The following is an 11,623-nucleotide window of genomic DNA, read 5'->3' on the forward strand; positions in this document are numbered from 1 at the left end:
TTATTTGAGCACATAAAGGATTGCTGCTCTACCAGCAGGCTTTTGTTAGAGGTCATGTGCCTAAATTGGAGGCTATCAGCTTTGGCCCCTATCACTGCGTCTTGATATATGAGAGCAGGAGCCCAAATTAAACACCATGTAACCTCTTTGAGGGTCCTGGCTCAAGAGAATGCCCTTTGGACTAATTCCTCCTTCAGTCTAGGACAATAAAGGCACTATGCAGCATGCTGTAATTACTGCGCGTACACACATCTGGATTTGGATTTCTAAAATGTAGTTAGCCAACAGAAAGCTCTCCTTATTTCAGCTTGTGTACAGAGGTGAAGCGTCCCTGCGTCCTGCTCTGTCCTTCACTGTGTCCCTCACACGCTGGTACCAAACACAGTGTCACCACCGAACTCTGACACGTTTACATACAACAAACAAAATTAAGAATGAGGAACGCAAGTCGCAAAGACTCAAAAGTCCAAATTATGAAAAATTATTTTAAATATGCTGCAACCTACAGTAAACATATAACAGCAGGTTAAATCCAGATTCAGCAGGTGCTGAGCGGTCATAGTGGGGTCCAAAGTCAGGCTGAGTTACCAGGACTCCAAGTGAGGGTGAAGAGTCTGGAATTATATTTTGCTTTAAATATTAACATTATTTAAGATCACAATAAATGATGCTAACTAATTTAACTTTTAACTTGGCGCATTTAACTTGGCATTCATTCTGCTGAAGTGGCAGTGGGCATCGTATCCGTGCTATGGAAGATGATGACCAAGAACGCTAAACACAGTTTTCAGAAATTAACAGAGGGGCAGAAAAGAGACAAAAAAAAGATATGAGAGCAACTGCTTTCTCAAAGAAAGGTGAGCCCAAATCTGAGAGCAAATAGCCAATATTAAACAAACTCCTGTGGTTATAAAACGCTGGAGTGTTATGTGATTAGGCATTTTTTGTTATACATTCAAGATTTGTTCGATTAATGTGTGGTTAGAGAATCAGACTGGTAGTAAACCCCTGCTGGATATTTTCAGCATTGTTAACCGCTCAGCTTTGCGTACAGCGTGGGGGAAGAAGAGAGGGAGTGTTGTAGAGCTAGGACCTGTGGGTGAGGGGGGGGGGGGCATGTGCACTACTAGTGCATAGGGCAGTTTTTGGTGCTACGTCCCTGGGAAGAAGTACTGGATCCTGCTGTACATCCTCTTTAATCATCAACATGGTGGCACTTTGCTCGCAAGCAGTATTGCCTCCTTTCAGGCTTTTACAAATGGATGTGGTTGTTCATGGAGGAAAGTGTCCAGTGAGCTTTGCCCCGGGAGCACACATACTTCCAGTGGCTGCTCCTGCAATACCAGACTCTAGTCAAACAGAGCAAACTTTATTCTTAAACTTTCAGAGGGCCACAAAGCATTATAAACCCTATTACAAATATTTAGAACTTTATTGATAGCTTACTTGTACAAGATGTACATTTTTCTTTTTTTTCATGGGGGCGGGGGGACAACAAAATATTCAAACTCGTTGGCGAGTCATGTTTGAGCATGCTTGCATATGAAATGACAACTAGAATGGCATACAACAAATTTCATGGAGTGCCAAAAAAAAATGTAACTCATGGTATATTATGATTTTACCCACCATCCCTGAAATGTTTGTAAACTCGGACACGCTACATTTTAATCAAACATATGTTTTGCAATCACATGTTTGTTTCAAACTGCTGCAAATGTAAGCATTTAAAAAGTATATAAAAATAAATGCAAAGCCATGTAAAAATGTACACTTGAAATCAGACCATTTAACATTTATAAACCTTCTGATAAAACAATAAATAAAAAACACCTACAACCTCAATTAAAGGAAACATTCCAAAAAAAAAAAAAACCTTCATGGTAGTGAAAGACAAAAATGTCCCACAATGTAAAATGTACTTTTAGAGGTAGACCTAACTGGGATCTACTAGTTCAAAGGCAATTGATACCAAAATTGACAGCGTTCTGTCACTGACATGCCTGCACACAATACTGGTCTTTGCTCTCATATTTTAAATAATTTATGCATTTAATTGCATTTGTATTTGATTTCTTATGATGACAGAAACTTTACGCTTTGTGACTTTACGCTTATGTGGGGAAGAAAATTATGCATTTTTCTTGTCTGTTTAAAAACATATTATACTGTTTAATACTGTAAATGACTGAAGCTTTCAATCCATCCATTAAGTTGGAAGGCGTGTTATTGTGAAGGGATGGTCTTCACTGGACAGTCAGAAGGGGGTGTTAAACCTGCCCATAAAATAAGTGCTGTCTGTTTTTACATAACCAAATAGATTTGCCTCGTCTACCTCTATGTAATGTTAACGACTCTTAAAATGTACATATGCAAAATTATGTTTCATCACCATCACGCATGGGCGGTTATGGCAAACAGTTGTAAATGGGTTAGCAACGTATCATTTACACAGCTTAAATCAAATGTGTCTGTGGAAAAGAACTTGGAACACATTAATATCAGTGTCAAAAAACAACTAAAAATTGTTGTTTATTGATTAGCAAACATCAACTGCTATTTTTTTCTCATATTTACAGTATTGCACTTAACTGCACATAATTGCATTTCAGTTAAACTGATGTTTCCTTAATACTTTAAATTACAAAATTGCAGTTACCCTTTTTCCCTTTGAAAAATGTCATTTTAATGTATTTTGATGACATGAAACCCCAGTTAGTCAACATTTCACCCCCTTATATAGAAGTAGTATTTTCTTGCAATAAGGATTGTAAACACCTTGATACAAGACCTGAAGTGCAAAATCTAGTTTCACTTCTATTCCCAGGACACGTCACAAAAGAAAAGAGAGAGCAAAACCAAAAAAAAAACATGGAAACAAAAGCTAACGTCCTTCTGACTCAAGTCTGGAGGAGATACTGCTTCCTCCAAGCAAACCAACGGCAACGTTTCACTGAACGCCGAGAACTGCCCCCTCAGCACGGCCGCTGCGTCCCACTTCTGTCCATGGTGGAACGAAAAACCAAGAGCTATATATTGATTCTATGTGCAGATTATAGTGGAAGGTTGTCATGGCAGTGATCAACATGGTCAGGTGAATGGCAGTTAAAATGGAGGCCAGCCCCACTCGAACTTCATATGAAACCATGGCAGCGGCACAGACAAAGTGGTCAAAGGCAAAAAAAAAAAAACAAAACAAAAGTCAAAAAACCAAACAAAAACAAAAAACAAAAAAAATGGCCATTTCTCTGGTTGAGAATCCAAATTTTCACGTGTGTCCATAAAGCACACTCTGAGAGAAGCGCTCGAGCCCTAACCTCCCTCGGTCACTCTGAGTCTGCCTACTGCACTGCTTATTTCTTAAGACTCTCCGCTCCTAAACTGCTGGCTTTCAGACAGACATCCAGACATTTTTGTACGGTCCCGGGGCTGTGATCTGGGACTGAAGAGGGCTGAGCCAGTGGCCTCCAAGTAGTCCTGCCTGTTGGGTGAAAAGTAAAAGGTGATTTCATTGGTATTTAATTACCTTTCTCTACAAGTGGTTTGTTTTGGCAGCTGGTTTTTTGTGACAGTTTTTTTTTTTCACACGTTCTCCTCACCCCCACCCCTGACTTCCCCTTCCCACCTCCCCCTGCTCTCTCTCTCTCTCTCTCTCTCTCTTTCACTCTTCTCAGTACATTTTCCTCTCTCTTTAGTTTTTGTTTTGTTTTTAACTGTGAGTGTCGTGCCCTTTTCACAGGCGCAGTCTTGTGTAAGAAGCAATTATCAGTTCAGAGCGGCGGAGAAGCTCAGGGGGGTCAGAGTCCCAGCGCCTCCGTGTGTTTTCTTGCCTTGAGCCGCAGGTCGGCGATGCTGGAGTTCTTGCTGTTGCTCTTGGCAGCCGCTGCCACGGCGGCCGCTGCCGACGCAGAGTCAGCCAGCGAGGCGATGGGGAGTCCGAAGGGCGGCGGGGGGAACATCAGGTAGGGGGCGTGCGCTGCCAGGTGGGGGTGCAGGTGAGGGTGTGAGTGGGTCACCCCCTCCAGCTGCAGCTGGGCTTGGACCTGCAGGGCCAACAGCAAAACAAGTGTGGCGTTAGCGCGCGGCCTCTGGCTCGGCCCGAGGGGGGGAAGAGCGGGTTCTGGTAACGGGCTCGGACACCACACGCCAAAGGCTTCCACGGCCCGCGTGTGTTCACTGAAAATGGTCCAGTGTTGGCTCCCTCCGCGCAATCTTTTTCATCCGAGCTATTTTTTTTTTTTTTTTTTTTACTTCAATTATGCAGTGTGTTCAGAAAAGTCTGAGTACATTAGTTCCCTCCACACAGAAACTCTCCATCCAGCACATGAAAACCTGCAACATCTTGTAATCCTAATTATGTATTCAATTGCATAAATAAACAATTTTGCACGCAAAAATATGCTCACATATGCGGCTATAAATATTTATTCAGATGTATTCCAGAGCAAAAGGGAAGGGAGGTCTAAGCAGCCAGAATAAAATATCGAGTTGCACATTCTCAGCAATTATTTTACTAAGATGAGGTGAAAATTATACATCAACCCTTTCCTCCCCTGTATCTCATTCTGCAAGAGCGTCATAAAAAGTTTAGAGACTTCTGTTTTGTCATCCAACTAAAACACAACGTGTGTCAAGCTGTAGTGTTTTTGGACTACGAGAAAATGGCTTGGCAGTCTTTCTCGTTCTGTTTGTCACATACTGGGCCAGCATGTAGCACTGGAATCCACACACTGCCTTTGAAAGGGGAATCTGTAATTTCAAGTATTTTTGGAAAAACAATAACCTTCAAGGGACGTGTGATCAAAATATATCTCAGCATGAAATTCGTTGTACTCCTATTCAGAATTTCCTAACACCCACTCTTCGGCGGAAAGTCTAATTGACGTTTTAAAGCAACTGACGCCCAGTACGCGCCCTAATCTCCTGAACCATGTTGCACTGTCGCGCGGACAACAGGTGCAGGAGGTCTGAGGGAGAGGCGCTCGCGCGGGCCTGTTTTCGCCTTGACGTCGTGGTGTTCAGTATGCAGTCCTCACGCCTCGGCCCTGCCAATGCCGTTCAATGCCAATATCCATCAGTTCTGTTGCTCTCTTTCATAATCTCTTTTATCTGCCTACGCCAAGCCATGCTGTTAGCTTAATTAGGACTGCTTTTTCTCCGGGACGATGCAGACAGTTCTTCACTCCGCCTTCTAAAACAGACACCAGATCAAATGTCTCTCGGTCTCTCTAATCTCGCTCGCCTCTCATCGAGACCAAGAGGTGAAAAGGACGCCTGGGTGTTACGCCCCCCTCTGCGCCGTCCTAACGGGCCACCCGAACGCAGCCTCCGCACCACGCGGATAACGGGTAAAACTAGTTGTTTATTCACCAAACCTGTTTTTTTTTCACACGGATCTGGAGTTAAGACATATATAGAGCGAGTATTTATATTTGATCAGGAAAAAAGTGACAACCCTAACGCGACCACTGAACGTTAGTATGATCATTCAAAAATAATATTTGCCTGGAAAGTCCTGGTCTTACCTGTTGAAAAGGCATTCTTAAAGCGCCCATGTTGACGTAGGGAGCCACCCTGCATGCATCCAAGTGACTGGCAGAGCCCAAAATTACGCCTAAAAGTGTAGAAAATAATACAAAATCAATGACAGGTCAAATGCGGCCTACAATTCTATGGCTGCATGCAATGCATGCTACATGCTTTTAACACGACGTCGTTAGGCGCTAGATTACGCTCCTCAAGTCATCAAAAACCTTCTGTCTACATAGCCAACACCAACATCCATGCCAACAAATCGCTCAACAGCACAAGGATTTCATCTTTTTTCACTCCAATTTACCTTTGTGCATCTGGTTCTCTTGTTTCCGGCATTTTGCTCTTCTATTCTGAAACCATACCTGAAACAAAAACGACAGGGAATTGTATACATTGAAAGATCAGCATGTACTCAAATGCGGATGTCATGAGATTATATTTAGCATCGAGGTGATATAATGGTGCAGAGTAAGAGCCCTTGTATACTAAAGGCACTAGAAAAATAGGCCTAGAATCTCAAATCATTCTGTACAACAATTTCTTTATTAGGCAAAAGAGGGCTACAGAAATATCAGGAAGAACAATTAATGTAGCCAGTGTGTATAATTGTGTATGATAACAGAGATCTCCAGTTAGGGCAAACATTTGTAAACGTGCGATTCAAACAGTAGCCTAACTATTTTTCCCCTGAAAAGCTGTTATATTTCAGTCGTATTTATCACGTTGCTCCAAAAGATCAATCACAACAGCAAAAAAATGAAAAAAATACTAGATGACACAACGCTGAGTTCGGCTCCCCTTATCAAAGTAACCGAACGGATCATTAATGAAAACCTTATTTCCATCGATGCACGATCTTTAGCTGTTCATTAGTTTTAGCGTTTGTCTGGACCGTTTAATGATTGAGTTCTCCAGTGGCAAAATTAGGGAGCTGGGGGGGGGGGGGGACGACGACGACAATGGCCGTCGCTTTACAGGGCGACTCTGTAGCTGCTCCTTCTGCGGGAATATTGAAGTTTGGCATGCTTGCATTATGCTGAAAGGCACGTGCTCTCGGGTAACATGTATGCGCGAGAAACATGAATGAATGAATTGTGTTTTGGATAAAAAGGTTTCACCAGGTCGCCGTGTAGCGGCCTACTGCAGCAGCGTGTCGGGACTGGTACAGGCACGCGCTTCTAGGTGATAATGAGGACGCGCACGCGAGATTTTAAACGTGCAAAACGCCAACGTTACTGACTACTTTTGGGAGATTATAAAACTATATTTATTTTGTGGTAAATAATTTATTGTTATTACCAATAGTAATACTAGTCGAAGTAGTAATGCATGCGCTGTAATCTATTTGATCGTTATTTTTTGTTATTCTTAGGCCTTTTGCTGGTGTTATTATTGCTGCATGCGCGGCCGTTGTTATCGTTTTAGTGCCTGCTGTTAGATTTTTAAACAAGCTGCCTTACATGCTACCTCAAATAAATCAAACATTTTTCAGTCGGGGATCGATTGTAATTATCCATCAGTCTGCTAAGCGAAGTGAGCTACGCTGCTTTAGACAGTTATTTCTTCATTAAGGACCACTCAATGATGCATTTCACAAATACCCTAATCTGATTTCCTTTTGATTTTTATTAGAGACAGTGAATAATGACATTTAATTTAGCTGTGCACCAGAAACCGAAAGATATTAGTCGTAATTGAATTACTGCCTTCTCTTCACCAAGGTCTCATAACTTTCAATTAGATTCTTGACAGCTGGTCGGTGTGGGGTTTCTGTAGTAACACTTCAGTTACAGGTTAATATCAGCTATCACGCCCATGTCTTACAATTTCAACACTAGATTTTAAGCTGAAATCAATTTTGTGCATTTACTTGGTTAGACTGCATAAAATATCGCGTGCTGCCGTATATATTCTAGTGCAACCCGTCTTTTGCCAAAAAATGTAAAGAAGGCGAATCTAAACGTAATCCATTTTTTCTTGAATGTCAATGTATAGTCCTTATAGGCCGACATATACCAGTATATCTAATTTGATTTCGCCAAAGCCTCAGAAACGACATTTTAATATATTGTGCTTGCAAGCTGTCACAGTAGCGACCGACGTTACTTATTTTTCCCGCTAAATTGTAGAACACGAGGTATGGCACAGCAGGAGTTACGACAGAATTGAATTATTTCTAATACATTTTTATGGGAACAGTATATCAAGCCAGTGGCAGATATTACAAAGATAACGTTGGGGAAAATGAGGTGAGTGACATAAGAAGGTGTCCCCTGCAGCAGCAGCTCAACCTCTTCATTAATTTTAATGATGTGGTTTAGATCTTTCCGCAGCACATAAGCAAGTTTTCCTCTGAATTTAGCTGCTGGTAGAGCTAAACGGGCCACTTCACATCCGTATTCAGTGCCGCAACTCAGTCCAAGATAAAATGGCAACTTTTTCTTTTCTTTTCTTTCTTTCTCTCTTTTTGTACATGAATTGGCCAGCAAGTTTCAAATGCTAATTTTAATTTTTAACATGACGAAGAAACAATTTACAATTAATTTACTGAACCAATATAATAACGCAATCCTGAATGTGTCCTAAGCTCGGTAATATATGAGTCTGTAGATGTACTTTAAAACTAGACTGGACCCTCGGCGATCATTTTTATCGTCAGAACAATATCGTCGTTGTCCTATGTACAACTGTCCTATGTCCTATGTACACGTCAAGGCCGATATATCAATATCATCATTATTGCGCCTGTTATTTTCCGTTATCACTAATAGGCTACTAATCTAACATGGACAGCAGAGGCAACAACGATAACAACAATAATAATAATAACAAACTAATATAAGAATAATAATTCCGTATCAGTCAGGCTGACCTGTGAAATTATTATTATTATTATCATCAGTCTCTTTATCAGAAGTATCACAATAAAAGTACTTTATTAATGTCTCACATTAAACATTCTGCAAATGTCAAATTATTATTATTATCATCATAATAATAATAATAACATTTGTAGTAGCAATAGTAGTAGTAGTACTAATAGTAAAACATTGACTGCATTTTTTCCATTGTCCCAACCATGAACATTTTATGAACATTTATACACAGCTGTGCAACTGAACCAAATATAAGCTTAAGTTTAAAGAGTGTATTTCTATTGTTTGAGAATATTGTTTAGGTAGCAGAGATGAATTTGAGTCAATGAGGGAACAGAAGACTTTCAGCCTAATTCTTGCATTAAGGTATAAAGTCCAAAAACCACGCATGTGATTACATCACTTTAAAATAAAACCGTCCTAATCGTGCTTGTCTGACCCACAGACACCAGATCCAGGGTGTCGTAATCTGAGACAAAACCGGTGTATTATAGCAGGTCCATCGATGCGTATTTGGTGTTTGAAAGAAAAAAAAACTGTCCCGGGTCAAATCAACTTTTCCATTGCGCTTCCTGGTTTGTCTTTGCTGAAATTTCCGTCTGAAACACCACCCTTTAATCGCACCACAGACACACTACTGACACAAGTGGGACTGGGAGCCTACCTGCACCCGGGCCTCCGACAAGCCCAACCTTTGGCTCAGCTCCTCCCGCATGAAGGCGTCGGGGTAGTGCGTCTCGTCAAATAAGCGCTCCAGCTCGTTCAGCTGCTCCAGGGTAAAGTTTGTCCTGCTCCGTCTCTGCTTCAGTTTGCCCTGCGCGTCCTCGTCCTCTGATTTCACGTCCTCCTTCTTCTCTTTGCATTCATATATCCCTACAATCAAACCAAACCGCGTTACCACACACTCCGTCTGCTACACATGCACCCGTGTTGATGATTTAATGTGCAGGTTTTGTCTGTGCGTAGCTCGGACTGTGACACAAGAACAGTTTTTTACGGGCACATAAAGCCCGTTCAAGCCTGTAGACCCTGTCAGGGAGCCGAATTCAGATTTTCCTAAATTGCACTTAGTGAAATACTTACAAAATGTGTGTATGTGTGTGTGTGTGTGTGTGTGTGTGTGTGTGTGTGTGTGTGTGTGTGTGTGTGCGCGTGCGTGTGTGTGTGTGTGTGCGTGTGTGTGCGTGTGCGTGCGTGTGCGTGCGTGTGCGTGTGCGGTGTGTGTGTATTAAAAACATGTTGGGCCCGTATTAAACTCTGTAACAATTGTAGTAATTTCATGTAGCCCAGCGTAAGTCAAATATAAAATAGTGTAAGTAGGAATTAGCAAACTGGATCTGGTCTTAAAATTGAACATTTGTTTGCATGTAAAAAACAATTAAAAGATTGTTTTAAATTATGACCGGCTCATTTTCAAGAATTGACGCCCAGATGCAGTTTTTTCAAGTGATCGGTCGATATATAGTTGCCCATTGCTCACATAAATGAACGAATTTATATGCTTATATAGATGCATGAATGCAACCTTAACACGTTATTATTTATTTATTATTATTATTATTATTATTATTATTATTATTATTATTATTATTATTATTATTATTATTATTATGCCTATTATTAGTGTTGTTTTATATGCCGTTATGATTAGTGTAATGGCAATGAAAGTAGCCTATTATATGTTTAAAGACTGGACTGGGTTTGATTCCTGTAACATCGTTTATGTATCTTCTGTCGTGAGTATATACTCTGTTTCAGTTTTGATTGTCAGAATATAAAACAATTGAAGAAAACAAACCGCTCGGTTGCTTTCTCTGTTTTTATATGAAACACGTGCAGTTGTTGATAAATATTAATTCTGTCTCCAATGACAGAATTTGACATTTGCAGAATGTTTTATGTGAGACATTAATAAAGTACTTTTATTGTGATACTTCTGATAAAGAGACTGTTGTGTTAGAGATGATAGGACTGAGGCCTGTTTTAGGCTATTTGGCTTGATTTTCTTACTCAAATACGAGAATGAAAGACGGTCCGACATTAATAGCCTACACGATAAAAAAGGTTTTACAGAATTCAATGTCGTGGACATAGAGTTTTAATACGAGTCGTATACAACACACTTGTGTTGTATCTTTTATTCCTTTAGATTATGGGCTAAATTTATTCCACGCGCATGTTTGCATGCCAGGACACTACACATACTGTCTCCACAAAGAATCTTCTGCGTACTGACACTATTTTAAACACATGTAGCTTCGATCTCGTGGTTTTTTATTATTTCTAAGCATTTAACATCAGCAAGCGATGCTTTACGACTTCCACGATCCTTTACGCGTCTAATTTAAATCCGTTACAGAAAGCTATATCGATACTTGGCGTAAATTTCACTCACCATCAGTAGCCCTTGCCACGTTAAACTCCTTCAATTTCTCTTTCTCAAGCTCTACGTGGTCCTTGAATAGGTGTACCGGACAATGGTTGTTGGTTTCGGTAATGTCCTGTAGGTTTGTTTCCGAGTTCCCCAGCTCCCTGGCTCGCGCTAAGCCACTCTCCAAAACTTCCCTGTACGTGATGCTCTCTTTGCTGCTCTCTTTGGTTTTCTGATCGAAAGATTTCGACACGAACGCCGTAAGTTCTTCCATGGCTGCAGAGTGGTCCTGCTTACAGAAATCCACTTTAAATTACCTATCGCGATGTTCTGTCTGCTCAGTACTGAACGCGGCGATACTAGGGGTGTAGAAGGTTAGATCTCTCCCGCTGTTATGTCTGTGTTTTTGAGATCACACTATTTATACACCGCTACCTACGCCCAGCCCCCATCTCCATGTCTTGGGCAATTACAGGCGGCTCTGGCGTCTGAATTCAACTTTCAGCAGCTTTTCTTGAAATCAATGCTACACTGGAGCCTGTTAATATAATTACAATTCATTAAGATGCTTGTAGTGCTGTATGGTCGAGTGGAACGGAGAACCCGTGTTTAATTCATTCTGTGATAATTTCATTAATGCAATTAGGTTATATAAATAGTACAACGGATTTTCTAACCGATTTTCCTGACCTCCTGTTGTATTGACGCAATTAAGAATCGTTTTTCAAAGATGTTTTCTCTCTATTAATAGGAACCAAAGAAACACACTTAAGTACACTTTTGCAGACTCGTAGATAGCGCCTAAAAGAGCAATTTAATACAAATTGTCTTTATTCATATT

At 40.7% G+C, this 11,623-nt stretch overlaps 1 protein-coding gene across 1 annotated transcript; it reads right to left on the reverse strand.

Annotated features, from left to right (window-relative positions):
• Nucleotides 1–1,413: 1,413 nt before the first annotated feature.
• Nucleotides 1,414–11,179, reverse strand: shox (shox homeobox). Its single transcript, XM_077001577.1, has 6 exons — nucleotides 10,807–11,179; nucleotides 9,076–9,284; nucleotides 5,840–5,897; nucleotides 5,526–5,614; nucleotides 3,831–4,043; nucleotides 1,414–3,481 (listed from the first exon to the last, which is right to left on the reverse strand). Exons 1-6 carry the CDS (start codon nucleotides 11,054–11,056, stop codon nucleotides 3,392–3,394), a joined length of 909 nt encoding a protein of 302 aa, XP_076857692.1. The 5' UTR covers nucleotides 11,057–11,179; the 3' UTR covers nucleotides 1,414–3,391.
• Nucleotides 11,180–11,623: the final 444 nt, after the last annotated feature.

This window comes from Brachyhypopomus gauderio, chromosome 4, assembly GCF_052324685.1.
Source record: "Brachyhypopomus gauderio isolate BG-103 chromosome 4, BGAUD_0.2, whole genome shotgun sequence".
In the NCBI taxonomy this organism is placed as follows: Eukaryota; Metazoa; Chordata; class Actinopteri; order Gymnotiformes; family Hypopomidae; genus Brachyhypopomus; species Brachyhypopomus gauderio.

Bases quoted from the DNA above. Each gene is read 5' to 3' on its own strand.
- shox (XM_077001577.1), bottom strand. From the start codon at position 11,056: ATGGAAGAACTTACGGCGTTCGTGTCGAAATCTTTCGATCAGAAAACC. The intron at 5,615-5,839 runs GTAAATTGGAGT...CTACACTTTTAG, and splicing joins AGAGAACCAGATGCACAAAG to GCGTAATTTTGGGCTCTGCC. The intron at 4,044-5,525 runs GTAAGACCAGGA...TTGGCCCTGCAG, and splicing joins TAAGAATGCCTTTTCAACAG to GTCCAAGCCCAGCTGCAGCT.